Below are 26445 nucleotides of genomic sequence, written 5' to 3'. Positions count from 1 at the left end.
GCGTGTATGCAGGAATGCTTGTGTATTCTATGTCTAGAATGCAATGGATGCATGCCTATTTATAGGCCAAGTCCACCTGCAGGGCATTGATGGAGTCAACAGCCATTATGTGTGCCATGATGGCTTGACCGTAACCGCCGGGGGTTATTGACTGGTGCACTAGCCAGTGGGAGCTGAAGAGACACGACGCACCTGGACACACTACACGACGGGATACACCATGGACCGTCGGGGACCTTTTGTCTTCCGTTATGCGTCGGGGTCCAGCGGGGACCTTTTGACTCCCGTTGTGAGTCAGGGTCCAGCGGGGACCTTTTGTCTCCCGTCATGCGTCGGGGTCCAGCGGGACCATGACGTGGACCAGACCCGTCGGGGATAGCGTGGAGTTTGGGGTGGTCTAAAAAGAACAAGCGGGGCTCGAACCACGCTCAACGACCAGCTCCAAAGAACAGCCCAAAGACCACCCAAAGACCAATTGCCAAGACACAAGGCAATAGGCACAAGGCACCCGGGGCACGGGTCACGGTGCGCGGCTCACGGGCGGGCGGCGGCGGCGCGCGCGTGTGCGCGCGTGTGGGCTCTGCCACCCGTCTTATTCCACGATAATTATTACACATAATAATTCATCTGATTAAATACTTCATCAAAGAAGTCTATCATCCCCGATGTGGGATAATTAACACGTAGTTAATTAATCCCTTAGTCTTTTCACATAGCTCATTTCTAGCTTTATTGTGACCAACTTTAATATATTATTTCTCACTCATCGAGAATCGGATTTGAGAAAATGAATATACTACGGTCATCTACTCGGAACGTAGATCGATGTTATTGCATTTAATTTCACAAAATTAAATGTCTTGTAATATTTATTATTAGTCAAAAATCATTTGACCAAGCACGATTCCAACATTAGCAAGCTCGAGCTTGAACGCCACTCTTACTAAACTGGTTGCATAATGTTATTGATAAATACACGTATAAAGAAGAAAAAAATATACTTCACCACTGTAATATTGTTAAGTCAAAAACAATAAACAATAAATGGCTTCATTGGGTAAGAAAATATTTAAGACAAATAGAAAATCAGATGTTTGGATTAGGAAATTGTTGTGAACATAGTAGTTTGTAAACAACCCCAAACATACATCATAATCATATTTTGTTGAAATTTAAAATGTTCAAAGTTGCATGAGTCTTTTCTGGATGTGATCACCGAGACACTGATCACAATACTTCTGAATCAATCCCTGCACCCTCCACTCTTAAAGATGGTAATCGAGAGTGGTGATGATAGGCATTGAGAACACAGAGAGAATTGGGAGTAGAAGATCGTTTGTGTGTATTCTGTTATATCTTTTCAATGTTTACAGCTCCCAAATATATAGGGAAGAATAATTCCTATCTATGGAAAATAGTATATGCCTCAATCAATTACATTATTCTTTCTCAATCAAATATTCTTTCCTTAATCAACTATTTCCTCAATCTTCTTCTTCTTTTGCAGATTTCTCGGTTGATATCTTTTGACACTCCCCCTCAAGTTGAGTAATGGTATCCCCAATACTCAACTTGTCCAATATTTCCTTGAAGACTTTTGGATGAACTGCTTTGGTAAGGATATCTGCAAGCTGTTCTTCGGACCGAACGAATGGGAACTCTATAATTCCTTCTTCAAGTTTCTCCTTGATGAAGTGGCGATCAACTTCGACATGTTTGGTTCGGTCATGCTGCACAGGGTTCTCTGAGATACTGATTGCTGCCTTATTGTCACATAACAATTGACTTTTCCTCGTAGGTGGGAAGCCAATCTCTGTCAACAACCTCCTTAGCCACATTATTTCCATCAGCCCACTTTTGATTCCTCGGAACTCGGCCTCTGCACTAGATAGAGCTACCACTTTCTGCTTCTTACTTCTCCATGTAACCAAGTTCCCTCCAACGAAGGTGAAGTATCCCCCAGTGGATCTTCTGTCAACAGGATTACTTGCCCAATCAGCATCGGTATATCCATTGATCTCCAAGTCATCTTTTTTTGCTAGGAATACTCCGTATCCAATAGTTCCCTTAAGGTATCTCACAATCCTTAAAGCAGCTTCCATATGATGACTTTGAGGACGGTGCATGAACTGGCTGATCACACCGACTGCATACGTGATGTCAGGTCTGGTGTGTGAAAGATAGATGAGTTTCCCTACCAATCGTTGGTATCTTTCCCGGTCTGCCAAGTCAACTCCTTCTTCAATCTTCAGTCCGTGGCTAGGAATCATTGGAGTTTCTGCAGGTTTGCAGTCTAGTAGTCCTGTCTCTGCAAGTAAGTCTAGAACATACTTCTTCTGCCTCAGAAATATTCCATGTCTAGATCTTAACACTTCAATCCCCAAGAAGTACTTCAAGGCTCCTAAATCTTTCATCTCAAATTCTCTGAATAAGTTATCTCTCAGGTTTTGGATTTCCTCGGTATCATCTCCAGTAATGATCATGTCATCCACATAAATGATTAGACATGTCACTTTTCCATTTCTCCTTTTTGTGAAGAGTGTATGGTCTGAATGACTTTGTTTGAACCCGTGTTTGACCATTGCTTGACAGAACCTTCCGAACCATATTCTCGGAGATTGCTTCAACCCATACAGAGTTTTCCTGAGTCGACACACTTCACCCGTTCCAAACTCCACAGAACATCCAGGAGGGACTTCCATATACACTTCCTTGTTCTTCTCCAACTCACCATGAAGAAATGCATTTGTGACATCGAATTGATGTAGAGGCCATTCCTTGCACGCTGCCACAGACAACAACGTTCGAACGGTATCCAATTTGGCAACTGGAGAGAAGGTCTCATCGTAATCTACTCCATACACCTGTGTGTATCCTTTGGCCACAAGTCTCGCCTTGTATCTCTCGATTGACCCATCTGCACGTCGTTTGATGGTAAATATCCATCGACATCCAACAGGTTTCTTTCCCTTCGGTAATGTACACTTCTCCTATGTCCCATTCTTCATGAGAGCATCTATCTCTTTCTTCATGGCTTCTCTCCAATGTTTATGTTTTGATGCCTCCTCAAATGACTGTGGGATCTCCTCTTCTTCATATAGGGCAGCTTCGAAAGCACGCGCCATTTCAGTGAGGTGCCCTTGTGCAATGTTTGCCACAGCATATCTGGTTTTCCTTCCTTTCCATTCTGGTGAATATCTCCGTGGAGGAACTCCCCTTGTAGTTCTATGTGGCAGCTCAAATGGCTCACCAGAATCTCCGTCTCCACCATTGCCCGAGTAGTTTTCTCCATTGTTCCTGTTCACGTTAGTATTCTCCAACGGTACATTATCCACATCTAAACCGTTTACCTCAGGAATCGAAGAAGGGGTCGACGGTTGAGCAGTGTCACTTAACTCCACGTTTTGTTCAATGGGGTTTGACGGCCCGGCGGTATTGCTACTTTCCTCTGTTGGACCGACTTCTGTGACAGGGATTGATTCTGACCCTCCCCCTGACTGGTTTCTCCCCTGACTAGGCATGGGTATAGGTAGCCAATTTAGTAGATCACTGTTAGGATTATTATCCGGTTGTATCTCCCCCTGACTACTAGATTGGCTAAAGTAATATTCCCCTTCGACAAAGTCGCAGTTCATGGTAGTATGCATTTGACCAGTGGTCGGATCGTAGCACCGATAGCCTTTTTGATTTTTTCCATAGCCTAAGAAGACGCACTTGAGGGCACAAGGTGAAAATTTTGTACGTTCATGTTTAGGAATATGGACAAAGACTGAACAACCGAATATCTTAGGCTCAAGGGACAGTGATGAAGGCATTTCAAAATGGTTGGAAAATATGTCTAGGGGAGTTTTGAAGTTCAGGATTCCTGTGGGTAGACGATTCATAAGGTATACTGCAGTGGCTATAGCTTCGGGCCAAAACTGTCTGGGTATTTTGGACTCGATGAGGAGGGCTCTTGTAATTTCAAGGATATACCGATTTTTTCGTTCGGCAACCCCATTTTGTTCTGGAGTGTAAGCACAAGTAGTTTGATGTACTAAACCATTTTCCCGAAAGAAATCTTGCATTTTCCCATTAACAAATTCCCCCCCGTTATCAGTCCTAAGGATTTGGATTTTCTGATTAAATTGGGTTTGAACAAGCGCATAGAACTCAGTAAACTTTTCAAAAACATCGGATTTATTTTTCAAGAAATATACCCACGTCATGCGAGAATAATCATCCACAAACAACAGAAAATACCTAAATCCCTGACCCCCAGTAATTGGTGCCGGACCCCACACATCAGAATGAATTAAAACAAAAGGATTCTTCATTCGAGTATTGTTCAATTTAAAAGAGTGTCTATGGCTTTTGGCCAACAAACAAGTGTCACAATGAAAGGAATGTGTAGAAGAAACTAACTTAGGATAAAGTAGACGAAGATATCCTATAGACGGGTGTCCTAACCTACGATGCCAAAGCCAAGCCTGTCTGTCAGTCAGTCCGTGAGTCAGCATTGCAGTACTCTGTTGGGCTATCTCATCCACGTAGTACAATCCGCGTTGCTCAGTGCCACGCCCAACTATCATCCCCGTCTTGATATCCTGTAACAAACAAAATTGCGGTTGCATTAGTAATTTGCAATTTAGTTCTTTAGTCACATGACTAACGGATAACAGTTTATGTGATAGTGACGGAACAAAAAGACAGTTAGGTAGGCGTAGAGTGGGGGAAATATTAATCGTTCCCGCCCCCTGGACTTGCGCTAGGTCTCCACTGGCTGTTTGGACATATGATTTGGAGGATTCTGAAATGGTTAGGAAATCTGAGGCATCAAATGACATTGTGTCAGTTGCTCCACAATCGAATATCCACTGGGTATCTTTTATACTGGACTGGGAGGTAGAGGAACATGCAAGGGACTCAAAGGAATTTTGGCAATGAATTGAGGGCTGAATTATGAATTTTTCGGTTTGTGGAGGTGAGATTTGTAAAGTTCTGGCAGTATTGGGGTCAGTTTGATATTTCAAAGAAGTTTGAGGTGGCTTTTGAGAGGTTTGGGTGGTATGGGGTTGTTTTTGGACAATATTTCGGGGCTGGGGTATAAAATGGGATATTTGGAAGTTGAGGGGGTCGGTTTTGAATTTAGGAGAAGTGGAGGCATTTATCGGATAATGCCCCTCATTCTCCCAAACCCTAGCCGTCACCCCCATGGGATCCGAAACCCTAGCGCCGCCCTGTCCGTCGGTGGCTGCTTCCGTTGCGGTCGTTTGACCACCGGAGACGTTAATTGCTGGTCGATTACCTTCGGTCCATGCTCTGACCACCGAGGCTGATGCCACTGGCTTCTTCTCATCGCCGTTTCTGCTTCTGTCTTCTCCGGTGGCGATTGGAGTCGCGATGCTGCCCGCCGATGGAGTGTCGGCGTAGGTAGCTCGCTCTCCGACCGCTATGGCTGCTCTGCCTCCTCCCCCTCCTCGATTTGAGTTTCGATTCGCCCTTGCCTTCTTCATCTCATCCCACCACTCGGGATATCCGTGAATCAAAAAACATGTGTCTCTGGTATGCCTCTTTCCCCCACAATGAGTACACGTGAGTTTATTCTTGTCTTCCTCCTTGCGATTCGACTGGAATTTGGGTTGGTTGAACCCTCTGTTCCTGTCTACCGCACTGAGTCCGATCCCAATATCGGAATCCTTCGTTTCTGTCTTGGATGATCTGATTCCAGCGTTGACTGCTTCTCGCCTTATGATCCCATAGGCGGCTCTAACGTCTGGGAGTGGTTCCTTGTTTAAAATTTCTCTCTTGATTGGATCATACCGATCATCGAGAGCCCACAAAAACTGGTAGACTCTGTGCCTTTGAATGATTGAGTTGTATTTTTTGATGCTTGAGGGTGTATCCATTGGATTGGGGTCGCGGCTGTCTATGGGTAACCATAGGTCCTGGAATTTATTCCACAGTGCCTCCAATGTCATTCCTCCTTGCTTCATTCCATACGCTTGTCTGTGTAGGTCCGAGACTTGGAATGGGTCTGCTCCGCTGCCGTATGTGATGGCTAGACCTTCCCATAGGTCTTTGGCTGTCTCGTATTGAGAAACCTGGTTTACCAGAGACGGATCGACGTTGTTGATGATCCAATTGAAGCAACAATGGTCGCGTTGCTGCCATTTCGGGTAGATCGGATCGGTTGGTGAGGGAGGGGCTAAAACTCCAGTGATGTGAGATGTCAGGCTCTTCCCTCCGATGGCTCTTTCCATCATTCTCGCCCATAGAGGATAATTGTCCCCGTCGAGCTTTGTGAGGAGTTTGATATCTCCCAGTGATTCTGGTTGGGGTTCGTCTGGGGGCTGTTGTTTTGGAGGTTTTTCAGACTTGTGAGACATACTTAGTCTCAAAAGTTCTGCAAATTGGTCGGCAGAGAGAGTTACAGGGGTGTTTGAGAGTGGAGTTTTTTCTCCGGATCCAGAGTCAGATTCTGACATCTTGATTTTTGGCTGTTTTGCAGGTTTTGGAAAAGGTCGGGGAAGGTATAGTGAGGCTATGATGATATTTTTCTGAGCCCCAAGCCCGGATTAACCCGCTCTGATACCATCTTAAAGATGGTAATCGAGAGTGGTGATGATAGGCATTGAGAACACAGAGAGAATTGGGAGTAGAAGATCGTTTGTGTGTATTCTGTTATATCTTTTCAATGTTTACAGCTCCCAAATATATAGGGAAGAATAATTCCTATCTATGGAAAATAGTATATGCCTCAATCAATTACATGCCTCAATCAATTACATTATTCTTTCTCAATCAAATATTCTTTCCTTAATCAACTATTTCCTCAATCTTCTTCTTCTTTTGCAGATTTCTCGGTTGATATCTTTTGACATCCACATGATGAGACCTAATAGCAAGCACCAAATATAAGTTAAGATTAGCAGAAAAAACCAAGAACAACTTTTGAAGCACGTAAGATCAAGAGATCGACATACCTGAGTGGAGGCGCGGCTCATGCATTCCTTGAGGAAAAAGCCAGAACAGCTGAGTCCATCTCTTCTTGATGTGAAGTGTATCCATGATTGGCCCCTTGTATGATTTTCAGCTGGTGGCTTCGTATCATCTTGGCGAACTCATATGCATCTCCAACCGGGATAACCTCATCATTTGTCCCGTGCACTGTCAGCACCCTTGATTCAAATTTCACAAGTTAGAGCCATTGCTATACTTTGTTACCATTAACCAATGACTGTTTCTTCATTTGAAGAATAAATTAGCATAATGCTTACCTGTAGTTCGCATCAATTGAACGGCAGGCTTCACGCATGTCTGTAAAAGATTAAATTTCAGTTCATCGAATGCAGATATACACCTCCAACAGAAGATACCGTGTAATTTCTATGTTCATCTATACCAGAATTAGTACCAAACGATGATTTACAATGCGATCCTTGAAAAGGTTTTCATCTATTACATCTCAACAGAAGGTGATCAAAACTTTCAAAATCGAATAGGTCAATCCTTTCATTATTTAAACTCTAGCAATATAAAGGTCACAAGCCAACCATTTCATTTAGTTCATTAATAGTAACATCTAAAATTATGACATTTATATGCAACTAGAAAGACTAAACAATTACCTGTCTTGGATATAACATCCACATATCCATCCTTGGTGAGTCTTTTCCAGATATCTTTACCAAACCGGTCCTCCATTCCTCTTACGAGATCAGGACTAGAAAGATTCACCACAGCAGGTATGTTTCTAAAATTTTAAGTCATACTACTATTTGAATAACTTTGTTGAATGGAGACCGTGTATTTGGTATCAGAGAAAAATCGTGAATATAGAATTTAAATATCCACATTCAAAATATGAGTGTGCTCTAATACAGAAAATTAAATCATAGACAAATATTCACTATTTATATTCAGTGTTTGCAATACTATTAATAATTAGACAATGTTATGATCGCTATACAATTCATTTATTCTCAAGTATTTTGTTGTAAAAATAATACTAACAAAAAAAAGTTACAAACAATTCATATATTTTCTTCATCACAATTCGATAATACCAAAATTAATCTATATGTCAATTCATGGTGTAATTTCTACATATTTGGTTGTACGAATTAGGGCTGGGGGAAAATACCAAAATGTCGAAATACCGGCCTTATCGTACCGAAGAAATACCGAAAATATCGAATTTTTGGTATACCGTGATTTTCGGTACGGTATGATACCTTACTAAAATATTTCGGTAAGGTAAATGTATGAATTTTTATATACCGCGACATACCGAAATTTGGTATATACCGTAAAATCTAAATATAATAATATATAAAATATTTTATATATTTTTAAATTATAAAATTTATTGTGAAATATAATATAATATAATATAATATAATATGAATAAAATATACTAGTATTTAATACCCGTATATTATTTAAATTACTATAAAATATAAATAATATTCTAAAAACTCAAATATTCAATTCCACATTTTCTTCTTTATTTGAAGTGAAATTTAACTAACTCTTTAATTAGGTTGTAAATGAATTGGCTCCCCTGAAAACAGCTCTTTAAAGTTTGATTTGAAAGTGAACAAGCCCAGTTTGAGCTTGAAGATTATTTGAGCCAAGCTCGAGCCTGACGGTGCTCAGATCACTAGACTCGCGAATATGTTCAAATTCGTTTGTTCGCGAACATGTTCGTGAGCTTTTTAATTGAGCTTGTCCCCGAACCTTCATTCAATCGAGCTCATACATGAGTCTCGGATCAAACCTTCAATTGAGTTCGAGTAAAATGTGATCAAGAGGACATTTTGAATATTTTTCGAGCCTTTCACAAGCTATTAGCAAGCTCGACCTCGAACACCATATACACGAATATCAGAGAAGTCGAGCTCGAGCTCAATTCAAAGACAATGTTATCGAGTATCATACGAGCTGAGCTCAAACAAAGATTAAGCTCGGGTAAATAAGTGGCGATCAAGCCTCGAACATCAATATAGAACCTCAAGTGATCAAACTCAAACCAACAAATCGAAAAGCAGAGATTTGGATTGGGAAATGTTGTAGTTTGTAAACAACCACAAACATACATCTTAAACCTCTTGTCTTGAAATTTATAAAGTTCAAACTTGCACAAATGTTTTCACAAGAACAAAGGATGGTGCATTATTATTTAGCAGGATTTGATCATTGCACTTTTCAATCAGTCATTGCACTCACTGCACCCTCCACATGATCAACCTAATATCAAGCACCAAATATAAGTTAAATTAGCAATAAAAATCAAGAACAGCGTTTGAAGCACGTAAGATCAAGAAATCGACATACCTGAGTGGAGGCGCGGCTCATGCATTCCTTAAGGAAAGGCAGAACAGCTGAGACCATCTCTTCTTGATGTGAAGAGAATCCGTGATTGGCTCCCGGTATGATTATCAGCTGGTGGTTTCGTATCACCTTGGGGAACTCGTATGCATCTCCAACCGGGATAACCTCATCGGCTGTCCCGTGCACTGTCAGCACCCTTGATTCACATTTCACAAATTAGAGCCATTTCAGTATTTTGTTACAATATAGATGAATTTAGCATCATGCTTGCTTACCTACAGTTGGCATCAATTGAAAGGCAGGCTTCACACATGTCTGTATTGAGTCGCTCCATCATGCTTTCTTGAGTGAGACGGTACACAAAATCATCTGTTAAAAGGATTATATTTAGTTTTCTCTGTTTTATGTGAACTCTGCTAATAGGAAGGCTAGAAGACACCATGCCGTTTCTGTGTTCATCTGTACCAGGCGTGGTACGAGATGATACAAGCCAACCATGTCATTTCGACTCATTTATAGCATCTACACTTGTGACATTTATATGCAACCAGAAAGCCTAAACAATTACCCGTCTTCGATTCAACATCCACATATCCATCCTTCTTGAGTCTGTCGAAGATATCTTCACCAAACCGCTCCTCCATTCCTCTTCTCAGATCAATAGGATTGGAAAGATTCACTACGGCAGGTATATCGTGATATTTGGACGCATACAGAATGACACCATCCCCGCCTGCGAAGCAGAAAAACAAGACATAAAAGTAATGCTAAGAAGAGCTATGATGTGGAGTAAAGGCAGTTTGAACACAAAAATAACAAGACCAGAGGAAAACAGAAGAGAATATCTGGAATTTAATCTCAAATGAAGAACAATCCTCCGAAGAGGTCTAGGGTTGATACCGTCCTAAATTCTTTACTTTCTTAGATATATATATCTAGCCTAGCACTTCCGAAGAGAAACTATTTGTTGCTCTAAACTAGGAAAGTAAATCACTTATAAAGATAAACAAGGACACAAATTATCAAACATGGAAAATAAGTGTAAGCATTAGAATATATTTGGATATAAATACTGGGCATACCTTTACTGTGACCAACAATTGCAATTGGAGAGCGGTTTGATCCAACAAAGTACTCAACCACAGATCTTATGTCTTCAACCTCCTTTGAGTAGTTACCAAACTGGAAAGTACCTTCACTTTCCCTGCAAATTAATCAACTCTAAACATGAAATCTATAAATGAAACACAAAATCACATAACAACTCAAATGCATTTACTAATTTACACTAAAACATAGTATCAAGAAGAAAGAGAGATGATTGTAGTCAAACAATAATTAAATTTATCCTTTTCACTACACAAAATACTGTTCAATATATCAGTTTGTGAGAATCATACATACCCATTTCCGGAGAAATCCAAGCGAAAAGCACTGATTCCTTCTTTTTCTAAAGCAGCACCGATACTCACCAAGATCTCGTCGTTCTGCATTAGAAAGTGAGCATGCTATGATATGAATTGAAGTATTACAAATAATCAAATTATAGCTTCCACAACAGAAGTGAATGCAAATGAGAGAAATTAGAGGTTCAAATACTAAAACTGAATAAATGCATTAATTGTTGTTACTACATATCTTGAAAGTTGCAATTAGTAGTGAATGAAAATCAAAGGTTGAAGCAGTTGGTGTACCTTCGAGGATCGAAAACCATGGCAGAGAAGAACGAGCTGAGGAGAGCCAGTATCGTGCAATATGCCAACGAGTTTCTCGCCATGCTTGTTGCGAATCAATAGCTTCTGCTGCGTAATTGTGCAGTTCATATCCATTGTCGCAATCAGCAAAGAAATACTATGATTAAGAGAAAGGAAAAAAAACTAAAAACTGTAGAAGGAACATACTCTCTTTCGCATTAAATATCTTCACGAGATAACGCAATCACTTAGCAAGTTTTGAAAGATTCTGAATGGAGTTAATGCACAGCACAGCACCATGTTGTGCTACAAATATACATGATTAGTACTTATCTATATGACTCTATCATCATATCAAATCCTAATCAATTCAATAATCTTTGAAATTAAAATATTAAATCACTAAATTTCAACTTTTCCCTTTCATGCATGTTGATAGAAATCCGTGGGTTCCATCCTAAAACTAATTGGTGATAGGAAGAGGGGCCCATGAGACTTATATACTAGTTTCAGTTTTATCTTGACACCGATGTGGGACAATTATATGTTATATTTTTAGTTTCAATTGTCAACACATGTAATGGCGTCTTTTGAAATAACATCATTTTTAACATGATTTATTCACGAATGGAATAAATGAGGCGACAAAATGAAAAATCTTAATTTAATATTCCGACTGACCAAAATTTGACCAAATTTCATAATTTAACCGACTATTATCCATATATATATATATATAACCCTCTTTAAATAATACTATTAGTAATATTGTTTTGTAAATAAAATTATGTTGCCTGCAAATTTTATTGATATTAATGCATTTGAAAAGACGATGTATTATGGAAACCAGAATATTTTATTATGAATAGTCATTTTGAAACTATTTGTGTGCTAATTGTCTTTTCGAAATAGATGTAAACCTAAATATTTTATTATGTATAGAGAGTCGTTTTAAAAATATTTGTGTAATCTACAACGAAATATTCATGCATCAATTTTAATAAAATTTGCATGTGTACACAAATTTAAATCATACTCTAGTAAGTAGTACTACTAAATTACTAGCTATCTATGTTCCGTGCTTATAATATTAAAAAATACTAATCGGAAATTGCAATTTAATTTCCACTGCTTTTTCTGTGAATATGAGTTGTCAAAATTTATATACACGTAAGTATGAAAGCACTACCAAAAAAAATGAAAACATTGATGCTGGAAATTTAATCGTTCATTCTGTTCCCACACAAACAAAATCAGTTACACAAAATGAAAACAATGATGCTGAAAATTTAATCGTTCATTCCATTCCCACACAAACAAAATCAGTTACACAAAATGAAAACAATGATGCTGAAAATGTAATCGTTCATTCCGTTCCCACACAAATAAAATCAGTTACACAAAATGAAAACAATGATGCTGAAAATTTAATCGTTCATTCCATTCCCACACAAACAAAATCAGTTACACAAAATGTAAACAATGATGCTGAAAATTTAATCGTTCATTCCATTCCCACACAAACAAAATCAGTTACACAAAATGAAAACAATGATGCTGAAAATGTAATCGTTCATTCCGTTCCCACACAAACAAAATCAGTTACACAAAATGAAAACAATGATGCTGAAAATGTAATCGTTCATTCCGTTCCCACACAAACAAAATCAGTTACACAAAATGAAAACAATGATGCTGAAAATTTAATCGTTCATTCCGTTCCCACACAAACAAAATCAGTTACACAAAATGAAAACAATGATGCTGAAAATTTAATCGTTCATTCCGTTCCAACACAAACAAAATCAGTTACACAAAACGAAAACAATGATGCTGAAAATTTAATCGTTCATTCCGTTCCCACACAAACAAAATCAGTTACACACTCTAGCGCGAGGACACACAGGAATCAAATCAGTTACTCCCTCCGTCCGTGAATAGGAGTCTCATTTCCTTCTGGCAGGGTTTTAATAAATGTTAAGAAAAGTGGGTAGAAGAAAGTAAATGGAATATGGACCTCACTTGTAGTATTAGTTTTAAATGATATGTTAGTGGACAGAGCGGATCACCACTCCAAAACACTAATCAATTTCCTACTCCACACTCACAACAAAATAAAATGGACCCACCATCACTTATTAAAATTGCTCATGTTTATAAGATTATTTTATTTTGTTGTGAGTGTGGAGTAGGAAATGGATCGGTGTTTTGGAGTAAGTGATCTGCTACGGTTAGCGGAATGAGTTGGTGGAATGTGGGGTCTCTTTATCATTTATAGTAATAATGAACCGGGATTTCAATTCGCAGACGGACCAAAATGGAAAAATGAAACTCATATTCGCGGACGGTGGGAGTATTATCATAAATATTTGTTTTCTTGCACTTGTTTTAGAATATTCCACTAGCATTATTTGTGTGAAGCTTGCGTGAGCCACATGCTAATTGTATTGTGGAGTTGTTATTGCTAGTGAAATTTAGCCTAATATCTGCAAGTATTGTTGATTTGCCGTTGTAAAGATTGCGTGAAACGTTTTTAATATTCTGCGAGTATTGTCATTAAAAAGATTACTATATTAAATCTATTATGCAAGTATCTTGAGACGTGTGATTTTTATACTTTGCTCCTTGCCGGTTGTAATATATACAAAACTAATTCCTAGTGCTGAACTATCGAACCAACAAGGAGTTTATGTAGATAGCACGGAGTTCATTTTAAGATTGTTTAGACTCCGTATAAAATAAACTAAAGCGGATAAAAATGAACTCCGTGTTATTTAACAGGTTCTAAAATGAACTAAAACAAACTACAAATAAAGGGTTGCTTCGGCACTAGAAATTAGTTCGATATTGATTATAATCCTTGCTCTATATTGATTAAAAAAATTTGTTATCCCATAATTATTGTCTCAAAATAGTACTCTCATACCGTGATTAGAAACTGATGACATTAGATGCGTGGCTATGCGTATGACATGAGATGATGTTTTCTATTTTTTTCAAAATCTTGAAACATCACTACTGACTAGAAGATCATTTGGAAGTTGAGAGAGAGAGAGAGACCATTTATTCGAATATCATCAGACGAGTCAAGCTCAAGCTCAAGCTCAAGGCCTAATATAATATTTTCTTGTATCACACGAGCTAAACACGGGCTGAGATCAAACTCGGGTAATCAAGTGTCGAGCCAATCTCGAAAACAATGAATATGCATAATTGGACAAGAAAAATATTAAGACAAATTGAAAAGTACGAGGTTTGTATTAGGAAATGTTGACAGTAGTTTGTAAACAAACACAAACATACATCTTAAACCTCTTGTCTTGAAATTTAGAAAGTTCAAACTTGCACAAGTCTTTTCATGGAAGCAGGCAAACATAAACATAGGATGGTGCATTATTCATTAGCAGGACTTGTTCATTGCACTGTTGGATCGGTCACTGCACTCCACTCTCCACATGATCAACCTAATATCAAGCACCAAATCTAAGGTAGATTAGCAGAAAAAATCAAGAACAACTTCTTAAGCACGTAAGATCAAGATATCGTCATACCTAATTGGAGGGGCTTTCTTCGCAGCTCATGTATTCCTTGAGGAAAGGCAGAACAGCTGCGACCATCTCTTCGTGCTGTGAAGTGTACCCATGATTGGCTCCTGGTATGATTATCAGCTGGTGGTTCCGTACCATCTTGGCGAACTCTTTTGCTCTCTCAACCGGGATAACATCATCAGCATCCCCGTGCACTGTCAGCACCCTTGATTCACATTTCACAAGTTAGAGACCGTCACCGAATAGTAAAATAGTACTCTCATGAAATTAGCAACACGCTTACCTGCAGTTCGCATCAATTGGAACGAGAGTGTCGCTCATGTCTGTATTGAGTCCCTCTGCCACGCTTTCTTCTGCGAGACGGTATTCAAATTCACATGTTACAATAGTTAATGAAATCCCAAAATGGAAATGAAAACTAGGAATCAGTTCTCTTTTATGTGAACATCTCAGCAGAAGGTGATTAAGAGCTTTCAAAATAAAAATATGTCAATCCTTTCATGTTTTAACACTTGTAATGAATGAAAGTTTACAAACTAACCATCATTTAGGCTCATTTATAGCAACCAGAAAGACTAAACAACCTGTCTTGGATTTAGCATCCACAGATGCATCCTTCTTGAGTTTGTCCCCGATATCTTTACCGAACACTTCCTCCATTCCGCTTTTGAGAAAACAAGGACTAGAAAGATTTACCATGGCAGGTAAATCGTGATACTTGCATGCATACAGAATGACGGCATCCCCACCTGCAAAAATCATCGAGAATTAAAAAAATAACATATTCTAAGCAAAATGAAATACAGAAATAACGAGAAAAGACAATCTCAAAAGAAGACTATTATGCCTCAAAAGGGGCATACGGTTGATACTGTCCTAAACTAGGATTAAAGATTAATAAGGAAACAAATCCTCAAATAATGCTAAGAGAATCTTTATAAACTTGGTTTGATTTTGGCAGATGAAACAACTTGGACAACATAGAATTAGCATTGAGAAATTCAGCACAATCATACGTTTCTCATGACTGTCAAAGATGACTCTCTCATCCATCTATAGGATTACAAGAGGAAGTTCACGGTCATCTTCGACATTTACGAGGGTCGTTATGCTCTACAAGATATTTAGATCTAAATACTCAGCATACCTTTACTGTGACCAAGAACTGCAATTGGTGAGCGCTTTGAACCAGTGAAATACTCGACCGCAGATCTTATGTCTTCAACCTCTTTTGAGTAGCTACCCAACTGGAGATCACCTTCACTTTCCCTGCAAATTAATCAACTCAAAACATAAAATCTAGAAATGAAAAAGAGAAGTGGATGATTAGCAAATAACAAGTTCAATGCATATACTAATTTACACTTAACATATCAAGAGAGCATGTACATGAACAAGAAAACACAATAGACTTAAAGCCATATGTATAAATATAATAGCTATGTTATGATCAACCAATCATACAAGTTTATTCTTTTCACTACACAATATAATGTTAAATAGTAGTATATCATTTTCTCAGAACCATACCCGTTTCCGGAGAAATCCAAACGAAAAGCACTGATTCCTTCTTTTTCTAGAGCAGCAGCAATACTCACCAAGATTTTGTCATTCTGCGTAAGAAAGTAGTCATGATAAGAATTGAATCAACAAAATCAAATTATAGTTGTCACAGCAAAAACAATGAAAATAACAGAACCAACTGGTTTTAAATACTAAAATGCACAATGGAATATTTGTTTATACTATACTTAGCATGAAAGTTGTAATGAAGATACAAGATTCAAGCAATCGGTGTACCTTTGAGGATCGACAACCATGGCAGAGAATTACAAGGTATGGAGAGCCGGTGTCGTGGAGTATGCCAACAAGTTTCTCGCCATGCTTGTTCGGGAACGATAGCTTCTGCTGCGTAGCTGCAGAAAGATTTGCAGTGATATCCATTATAGCAACAAGCAAAGCACTTAAAGAGGTTTTGAAAGGAGAAGAAATTTAGAAGGAAGGTCTCTCTCTCTTTCTCTTTATATATGTTCATGCAAGCAATGGAGTTAATGCACAGCACAGCACAGCACAACGCTGTGCTACAAGATGACGCCACTTTTTTGCCAATTTTTAGTTTTCTTTTTGTAGCTTTTCATTTTTAGCTCAAAAATGTGCCAAAATAGCATACTTTCTTTCTGTGCCACAACATGATAATTTTTAATTAAAGACTCTCTCTATCCCAACGATGACTATCCATTTTCTTTTTCTTTTTTTGCCTATCTCATCTTTCTTGTTTTATTTTCTCTCCTTGACACTTTTTTTTATAAACTACAGTAATATTTTCTAACAAATGATAGGAGTGATAAGATGAAATGAAAATTATACTATTGGTTTTTAACTTTTCATCAATAATGATATTGAGTTGAAATGATAATGATATTGTATTTTACTTTTGGTGTAATTATGTACTAACTAGTACATTGAAAAATAGGAACCGATCCCAAAAAATATATACATGCTCATTTTCTTGTTAATAGAGATGTTTCTTTTTGTCATTGACAATAATGAAGCCACGTAGGGACCAGATGGGTCCCCACCAATTACATATTTACTAGTACTTCCTCCGTTCCATCTAAGTTGAAACAAAACTTTTGAGCACAGAGATTAAGAAATTGTGTTGAAAAGTAAGAGAGATGAATAAAGTAGAAAATATAAAGAGAGAGTAAAGTAGATGGTGGAATAAAGTAATAGTGATGGAATATTTTGTTTTTTTGTTAAAAAATGAAATGACTCAACTTAGTTAGGACATCTCAAAGAGGAATACGATACGACTCAATTTAGTTGGGATGGAAGGAGTACTATATAGCATGGGCGCACCAAGTGAAGCTCATATTTTTTTTAACATTTTTCTTCTATAAATTTTGTTGGCAATTGAAACTAAAAATATAACATATAACTGTCCCACATCGGTGTCAAGAGAAAACTGAAACTAGTATATAAGTCTCATGGGCCCTTCCTCCTATCACCAATTGGTTTTAGGATGGAACCCACTGATTTCTATCAAATTTTTTAGTATATTTTTTCAAAATTTAGTGTAAATTATTATGCAAATCCATTATCAATCATCTAAATTATCTAAAAATGTGCTTTCAAATAAAATTTAGAAAAGATAGCCCTTGTCAATATTAGTTTCTATGTCAGCCCTGTATAGTTTTACTATGGATAACTAGCCGAGATATGGTTGTTGATTTTGCCTTTTTCCCTAGTGTCATGGGGATCAAGAAATAAAATAGTTACGTAAAAAAGATAATAAAATAAGAAAGAGCAATTGTACTTCCTCATCCACGATTAAGTATCTCAAGTTTTCTTTTCCGTTCGTCCACAATTAAGTGTCTAACTTATTTTTTATAATTTTTAGTAATGGACCTCACGTTCCACTAACTTATTTCACTCATATGTTATTTTAAATTTAATATATAAAAGTAGGATTCACACTCCACTAACTCATTTAACTTATTTTATTTTAAAATTAATTATATAAAAATAGGATTCACGCTCGCTCCATTATCTTATTCTACCCACTTTCCACTATACCGTTTGTCAAGTCAACTTAGGACACTTGATTGTGGACGAGTATTCTCTCTGTTTCTGTTAGAATATCTACCTGCAAGCACTAAGCAGTGAAAGATCCTCTTGTTGTATATGCAATGGAGTTAATGCACAGCACATCAACACCATGTACTAAAAGATGATGCCACTTTATGCCAAATTTTCGTTTTTATTAGCATACTACATTTTATTTTCAGCCTCAAATAGGATACTTTGTTATCTGGGCCACAACATGATAATGAAATAAAATGCATTTTAACAAAATTGAGAAATTTTGTAATATCATTATCATAAAATTCAAGGTGAACATATTTCAATTAGTATATCGTTACCATGCTCATAAAATTACTTTTAATTTAATATTATATCTTGTGAAAAAATAATTTAAATTAAGATCACTGTGTAAAATTAAAAGTAAAATAATTTTAGGAGAGAGAGTGTGTGATTAGCTTTAATTTGATGTATGTAATTAACGTCCGCTTGGAGAAATTCGGGTAAACAATTAAATGAAAGAAAGGTGGTTCTTGCTCCATTATTATACACTCTAATCTCAACATTTTTCTTTGTAGCTCTTGTAAGTGTGAACATATTTTTTTTCAATTTAGTACTCACGACTCAAACTCAGGTAATAAAATACAAAAATGAAAAATGGACTCTGAATACTTGTTATCCAAAAGGTAGGTATAGATTTAACATGACAATTTCAATTAGTCAAATGAACAGTTATACAATCAAAATCATGAAAATGCAAATGATGAAATTGATTACTTGAGTGACATCTTATTAATGCATCTGATATTGAAAATGCTTGTGTTGACGAATAAAAATATATTCCTCATTTTGATAATTATGATCGTAAAAATTGGGAAAATCTTGAAGTAACCATTGAATTCAACATGACTCAAACGCATCCTTTAGCTGAAATCATACAATCGGCTTCATTCTGATACTAGAAAGCAAAAAAGTCTAATAATCAATAAAAAAAAGAAGTTAGTTAATACAATGCATCTGTTCAAGCTTTGTAATGTTTTATTAAGTAATCACAAATTTGAAGAGCTGAGCTACGAAATGATAGATAACTACACACAAGAAATATGTTTAAATGGCCCTTAATAATTTTACCAGAACGAAAGAAACAATGAATCGAAATGGACAAAATGTGCAGAGGCAGGTACCTCACACATCACCATTGTTGAATGCATTGAAAGAAATCTTATGTACAATACAATCACAAAATTAGTTAGGTGAAATACGATCACAAAATTTTCATGCTCTACTGACCTGTAATGCATGCGAAGGGCAATTTACTTGCAAGGCTGCAGTTTCAAGATACTAATGAAGACCGGAAAAAACATGGAATGGGCCATGAATTGTCCCGTCGATTTTCTGTCAATGTGCAAAATTTCTTCACTCTGAAGAGTACTATGCCAAAGTATATCTTGGCCATCAGTATTTATGCCTCAGCAGCAGCAGTAGCTTCCTCATCGGTCATTTCAGATGCAGGAACGTCCTCAACCAACTTTTCACTGTCTTGTTCACCATCTGTAATCTTCTGTCTTAGGTTCGCCATAAGTTCGTCTCTCACACTTACATTTTCAGACAAGTATCTCTTGAAAGCATCCTTCCCATTAATAACCTGATCATTTATATGATAGTATGCTATGCCAGTTTTTGTGATCAGGTTATATTTGCTTCCCAACTCTATAAGCTCGGCCTCTCGAGAAATCCCTTTCCCAAACTCAAGCTCAAATTGTGCAGTTCTAAATGGAGGTGCGTGCTTGTTCTTGACGATCTTTACAGCAACTTGGCTTCCTATAGTCTGCATTACAGTTAAGGAATCACTACAAATACATACACTATTTTTCATTATTCGACAAAGATGTAGAAAAATGTACTACTTCACAAGATTTAACTGCAAGCATAGAGTCCCAACTTTATAAAAACACACAAATATCACATGACAGCTCTCTACAAGATATATCGGTATATGTTAATAGACATGGTGTTTCTGTATAATTCGGGAGATTACAAGTGTTTTTATAAAAATCATTATGAGAGTCATGAGTACAAATGCACAGATATATAGTCCTATGCATTTCGTAATTAGATTTAAAGCATTCAAGATGAAGTTTGATAATCCTGGAACCTATGGGCAGTGTCAAAAAAGTTGATCCAAGTCCAACATATTCCAAGTATTGTGAGTACATTTCATTAACCATAGTGAAGATTGTGTTGCACTTGGTAGTCATTAAACGCAAGCTGTAAGCTTATTAGACTCAGCATGCACAGAAATACCAGCCACATATTTTCAGATTTGAGATTTTCCAAAAGTAATACTACTATATAAGTTATAACCAAGCACCTAAGAAGGTATATTAATCGCAACTGACACTGTTAGATCAAGTTAACTAGGCAAGTTTGTATATGAGAAACATGAGAGATCAATACCTCTTCTCCCCTCTTTACCATCCCTATTCTCCTGATATTGAGGCGTACAGAAGCATAAAATTTCAGGGCATTTCCACCACAAGTAACTTCGGTTGGACCGCCAAATCCAGTAATAGAAAGCTTTGCTCGAACCTAATATCAATTGTAACTAATCAGGGATGAAAATTAACTACATGAACTTGCCCTTTTTAAGCAAGCCCTAAATAATCTCACTTTGCCATGAAAATTTAGAGAAAATAGCACAACATACATATATTAACTAGGCAATAAAGTAGGGCAGATATGCAAAATATGAAAGGAAAAAAAATCACTCAATGCATCAGAATAATGCCTGATTTGTGAAAATTAAGATTGTCTGTGAAAGAGAGAGTGAGTGGCTCAATTTCCGAAGTGCTTGACTCATAAGTCTAGCTTGCATTGCCATGTGTGCATCACCCATTTCACCATCAAGTTCGCCTTTAGGGACCAAAGCAGCTACCTGCAAGGAGAAATTGTAAATAAAAATATAAGTATGTCAAATTGTCAATCCCCTTAGCTCATGACCAAAACATGCAGAAACTATTCGTCTTACACTATCAACAACGACAACGTCAACAGAACCACTCCGGATTAAGGTATCCACCAAGCTGAGAGCCTGCTCACCAGAATCTGGTTGGGACAGAAGCAAATTTTTGGTGTCTACACCAATAGCCTCAGCTAATGTTGGATCAAGAGCATGCTCAGCATCAACGAAAACACAGTAGCCTGTATATAACAAAGAAATTAGAAGGATAAATTTGGAAGAAGAACACTGTAAACAAAGTAATATGAAAAAAAGAAAGTTGCAGTAGTATATATGTTCACAAATTATTGTTTATTAATAAGCTCATCTTCCATGCATGTACCTGTTTTCTGTAGCTTGCCTTGCAGATAACCTATTCTGCCTTATACAATCCTCATTCTTTAATTTATCTCAAAATTTGTATATTTAAATTTAGATATTTCGTTTATAAATAAAAATAACTGAGTGCCTCTAAAAAATGTCTCAAACTATACCCCAAACTATCAAACTATACCCCAAAAATGCCGCATCATCATTTTAAGTATGTAGCACATAACGACGTAGTTTTGTGTCATCAATAATAATAATAATAAAAATTTCAATGTGGCATCCGACGAGCTATGTCAAAATTCCGGAGGCTGAAAAATTGACGCAAGATAATTTTTATACAATGCCAAAAGTTTGGGGTTTAATTAGTACGGATTAATTCTTATAGTCCGGGACAATTTTGATAAGGTGGGTATAATTTGGGGCCTAAAGTGATAATTCCCCTTCTAAATTATCAATAAAGGGAGAACTTCATTTTGTACACTAAAGCAGAAGAATTGAAGCTATCCTAAGGATTAAGAAAAACAACAAGTTAAGAAATTTTATTTTTTTCATTTAGATGGTTCACATGAATCACATCCTTATCTAAACTATAAAGAGTCAATAGACTCAATACTTTGTAGTTACAATTGCAACGTAAATTTAGCCAACTAAGGTTCAATAGCATTGGTACTTTCTATTCAATTAGTTGGCACTAATGTTGGTAGCAAAATTTAGTTTTATAAGCTAATCAAGTTCATTAGACATGACTAACATCACGTCAAAAAATATGTGAATAACATCCTTAGACATAGACTAACATCAAGTCAAAAGTTCTCTATAATTTCCCAAGACGTATATCACTATTGTATTCCGAAATTCCTTAGCAAGACAATCATACATGCCTTGACACTTGGGTGCTTGTTTAAGCATGTTATTATTTTTTAATGTTAAAGCGTCTTAGTTTTTAGTTTGATAAATAGTAAATAGAATCTTCAAGAGAATTGTGAGCTCAGCAAGCAATATGGTGTTAAATAAACATTCAGTGACCCGGTCATGATTAAAGTACCTATCATATAATCAATTGAAAATTCTTGACATGTAATACTACTAGTATTAAACAAGGTTTTAATGGACAACATCACAAATTTTTAATAAGACAACCAAAGAACAAATCCAGATAAAGCAAATGAATAGATACAAGCCATGTTATATCTCAGAACACTTCACCATAATAATGATATCCTAACACCTATACAGTCTGAAATAGGATAAATACATGAGTTCAATATATAGATATAGTGCAGAAATATGTCACGGACATGCCTATAAGAAACTGATGTATATGGAGAATATTGGTCTGACAACGAATTTACATGTTCATAAAATATTATGAAACTAACCTCCTTGTTTTTGTGACTCAGCGATCACATGCAAAGCGAGGGTTGTTTTCCCAGAAGCTTCTGGGCCATATATCTCCACAACACGTCCCTGATAGAACTCTGTTCTGTTATAACTCCAGATACATAGATAGACCATATGGCTATTTAATGAAACAATCAAACGTGAACAATTTGATTATGTGTAATTTAAAATCAGCTGAAAGGGAGTGAACCACATAAATAAACCCCCAACTGTGAACATGCCGCATATACATAGGGAGGGTGAAACACAAAGGTTATGCAGGTCTACGCTAGAAGGAAAATTATTACTTATATCTACACAAAATATTCAAGAATGAGTTTTGGAAAGTAAATGGTATCATGATAAGTATGCATCAAGGAATCTTAGAATGATATGATTGGTTGCATATTCACTGACAAGCCCAAAGAATAAACCAGCCAAGTTTCTCAACAAACGACCATTTTATAATTGGCCAGCATTCAAAATCTTAGTTTAATACGTTATGTTATGTTTATTGTGCCTGACACAACAATTTATATGTTTAGGATGATACATATATGACCCCGCCTCTTATGAATTTAAATTCTGCAGGTCTCACAAAATAAAATATGAAAGTGTACAATGAATATAAATAATCTAGAGTTTTCTTATACTATATGATACCTTTGGTAGTCCTCCTATTCCCAGTGCCATATCCAAAGTAAATGACCCAGTGGATACCACTGGAGTGTGTCTATAAGACTCAGAGCGGCCAAGCCACATAATGGATCCTTGTCCAAATGATGATGTTATCTGATCCAGAGCTAGCTTTAGAGCTAAATCTTTCTTTGACATATTCTCTTCTCCAGAATCACTTGCATCTGCCTTTGATTTCCTTCTACCTTTAGACATAAGGAATTATTTGAATTCACGAAACTTTCAAACATAAGAGGAAAGAAACCCCAATGGTAAAAGCTTTAAGAAGGGAAACAGCTAAAGCAACCTAGGCAAAAGCAAGGATAATACAGAGACAAAATCCTCATAGAGCAACCATTAATGCAAAAGTCATCCTTATCAATACAAACCCGATACACACCCATGGAAAAGATGGAACCATTCAGGTTATATGCTCAATAAGATACAGATAAGGAGCAGAGGAAGTCAATATATTTGGTGACCCAATTTTCTAACTAGAGTCCATTGTCCACATGAATATAGATAAAAGCAATAAAGACTAGTGACAAAATAAACCTAATGTTCAACTAAATGCATCATTACATTACCAGAGTCACCATACTCTATTCAATGAACAATCGACGAAAATATAGTACTACTACTTCATGGCTGAATGTACTTTCAGAAAATGACCTACATATAAGACCTTAACAGCCCTTAACCGAAAAAAATGATAGGACCAAAATATACATTTTACTCTCTACTCAAGAACTAAATGTAAAGCATATTAACCAAATGAGGTATCATGCAAGATGATTAGTCGAATTCAGGGAGGAAACATCTCAGGATACTTTCAGTACCTTTAGTGGCAAAGTAACATAGCTGAGTAGAAGTTTCCAGTGATCCTCTCCTATCTCCCTGCAAACCAATACCAGCACCGTTAAATGTTCGATCTTGCAAAAGTTATTTTTATCCAATTTCTCCAGAAATACCCGTAAAGATAAACAAATACAAACAAGACAACAAACAACATCAGTAAAAGTAAAAATAAAGCATTCAAGGAATTCCAAATTCCTGATAATAACTAGGTTCTTCTCATTCCCGCAAGAGAAGGCGAAAAAGGAAATTTGAATTAAAAACAGATTCACAAGCATGTGCGCTCGGGCATATGCAGCAAATATTTAAGTGAGAAAAGAAATAGAAATGGTAGAAACTGTAAGCCAGGTATCCAACATGCATAAACAGAGAGCGCTCAAAAAATATTTTACTTCATATGTCTAACAAAAGCAGCAATTAAGGGCGGATAAATTGAAGTGAAAACTTCATATGTAAGAGCTAAACTACACCTGCAACTGAGAAAACAAACAGCGCCTGAGAGAAGAAGCGTTTCGAAGAAGCCGAGCCATTTTCGATTCCGGTTGAAGAGAGCTACAAAAATTAAGGGGAAAATCTCTTATTTTGTAGTATCAGTAAACAGGTAGGTGTTCACTAAGTGAGGCGGCAAGCATCTTCTAAATTAGAGATATCCATGAGCAACTATCTCAGAGCAACCAATAATCCAATTTGTGAAAATTGTCAACAAGTTTTTCAGTTCTAGTGGAAACAAACAGGGTTTCTAGGGTTTATAGATTTTCCCTCCTTTTGCAGGCAATTACCGTTACTAATGTTTTTTTTATTTTCATCCAAAATTGGATCATTTCTAACAATTGTGTTTTTTTACCAATTTACTTATGATAACATTATTTTTGCAGTTGAGTATATTAACTAAAATACATTCAATAATATGCATGTACAAAATTCATCTGACTATTCTTATCCAACTTCCAAAAGGAGAGTTTTGAAGATATTTATAAAAATGCTAGTATTTCAATAACAAAATTGTTACTTATTTAATTAAATCTATTTTTTGTTAATGTATTTGCACATTTTTTAACCGCCTGACAGTTTCATATATAAACATAATTAAAAAATTAATTTCCATCAAGCAATCTTACAGAGATAGAGGGATGAAAGGGGCGAGAGGCCATTAGGTAAAATGTATTTGTTGGGCCATATGAATATTGAAATATGATTTGATTATGTGTATTCATAATTTGATTTCATTGAGGTAATTATTTTAAGAAATATTAATTGTACAATTTAATATAGTTTCGTATTTGCTATCATAAACAATAGAATATGGCTGTGAATTTACTCAATTTATCATTTTTCGTACAAGACTAAGTTATTTTTAAAATACGTATCTATTTATATAATTGGTGCTTACAATTATGGATGATTACTGCTTAAATTTACTGCGTAAAAATTATATATCATTATTTTTATGGTATATAATTACTTCTTGAAAAATTAAGCAAAACTACTTAATTTGATCGCCATAATTTTTTTGTAAATGGTTTAAAATCATAGGTGATTTCAATTTATTCAATTTTACATAGACTTACCAATATGAATCAATTAGTTAAATGCGAATCTGCGATTGCGTTTTATTATCAAACTAACTCTAAAGATTAATCGTTTAATTATTTGAGTAACATTTTGATTAGTTATATGAATATAATTAACAAATTTGTTAATTATATTTATCTGTATATAGAGAATTGATAATGAAAAGAATGTCATAATGTGTTTTTTAATGATTATTAAATAAAAAGATTATACTATTTATTTTTGTAATAATTAGTGGAAGTGAAAAAGTTTTTAAAATATTAAGAGTGACATTATGAATTTTTTAATATAGTTAGGAAAACGAAAAGATTTTGTATAGTACATTACAATTTCCATTTTATATACTATTGGAGATATAGCTATAAAAAACACTAACCGGACGTAATACAACCCGAGAGAAGAGAAATAAAACAGAAACGAAAATTACAGTGGAAATTCGAAACTGTAAAGATGAACTTAGCCGAGTCGAGGAAGGCCTCTTTCCGCAAGACGAGAT

The 26445-nt window shown here is 36.3% G+C and overlaps 4 protein-coding genes across 5 annotated transcripts; all 4 read right to left on the bottom strand.

The window, feature by feature from the left end:
- Nucleotides 1-6761: 6761 nt before the first annotated feature.
- LOC121748173 (non-heme chloroperoxidase-like) lies at nt 6762-7707 on the bottom strand. Its single transcript, XM_042142398.1, has 4 exons — nt 7611-7707; nt 7260-7299; nt 6966-7160; nt 6762-6877 (listed from the first exon to the last, which is right to left on the bottom strand). Exons 1-3 carry the CDS (start codon nt 7684-7686, stop codon nt 6983-6985), a joined length of 294 nt encoding a protein of 97 aa, XP_041998332.1. The 5' UTR covers nt 7687-7707; the 3' UTR covers nt 6762-6877; nt 6966-6982.
- A 1302-nt stretch (nt 7708-9009) lies between these two features.
- On the bottom strand, nt 9010-11270 carry LOC121747307. Of its 2 annotated transcripts, XM_042141324.1 has the most exons (8): nt 11217-11270; nt 11010-11117; nt 10720-10802; nt 10398-10519; nt 9884-10048; nt 9591-9684; nt 9319-9511; nt 9010-9231 (listed from the first exon to the last, which is right to left on the bottom strand). In XM_042141324.1, the coding sequence occupies exons 1-8, from the start codon at nt 11226-11228 to the stop codon at nt 9190-9192; spliced, it is 819 nt and encodes a 272-aa protein (XP_041997258.1). In that variant the 5' UTR covers nt 11229-11270; the 3' UTR covers nt 9010-9189. The 2 variants fall into 2 exon arrangements, with proteins under 2 accessions (XP_041997258.1, XP_041997257.1); XM_042141323.1 differs by lacking the exon at nt 11217-11270 and having other exon boundaries at nt 11010-11162.
- A 3050-nt stretch (nt 11271-14320) lies between these two features.
- LOC121747717 lies at nt 14321-16521 on the bottom strand. The gene is made up of 7 exons (XM_042141800.1): nt 16358-16521; nt 16088-16170; nt 15705-15826; nt 15142-15306; nt 14841-14910; nt 14561-14762; nt 14321-14473 (listed from the first exon to the last, which is right to left on the bottom strand). Exons 1-6 carry the CDS (start codon nt 16499-16501, stop codon nt 14561-14563), a joined length of 786 nt encoding a protein of 261 aa, XP_041997734.1. The 5' UTR covers nt 16502-16521; the 3' UTR covers nt 14321-14473.
- A 2776-nt stretch (nt 16522-19297) lies between these two features.
- On the bottom strand, nt 19298-25127 carry LOC121749013 (DNA repair protein recA homolog 3, mitochondrial-like). The gene is made up of 8 exons (XM_042143619.1): nt 24848-25127; nt 24362-24419; nt 23511-23728; nt 22847-22934; nt 21168-21340; nt 20928-21074; nt 20597-20728; nt 19298-19967 (listed from the first exon to the last, which is right to left on the bottom strand). Exons 1-8 carry the CDS (start codon nt 24905-24907, stop codon nt 19602-19604), a joined length of 1242 nt encoding a protein of 413 aa, XP_041999553.1. The 5' UTR covers nt 24908-25127; the 3' UTR covers nt 19298-19601.
- Nucleotides 25128-26445: the final 1318 nt, after the last annotated feature.

Source organism: Salvia splendens, chromosome 9 (assembly GCF_004379255.2).
Source record: "Salvia splendens isolate huo1 chromosome 9, SspV2, whole genome shotgun sequence".
Lineage (NCBI taxonomy): Eukaryota > Viridiplantae > Streptophyta > Magnoliopsida > Lamiales > Lamiaceae > Salvia > Salvia splendens.
The sequence above is the reverse complement of the archived record's forward strand: the minus strand, read 5'-3'. Positions and strand labels throughout refer to the sequence as shown.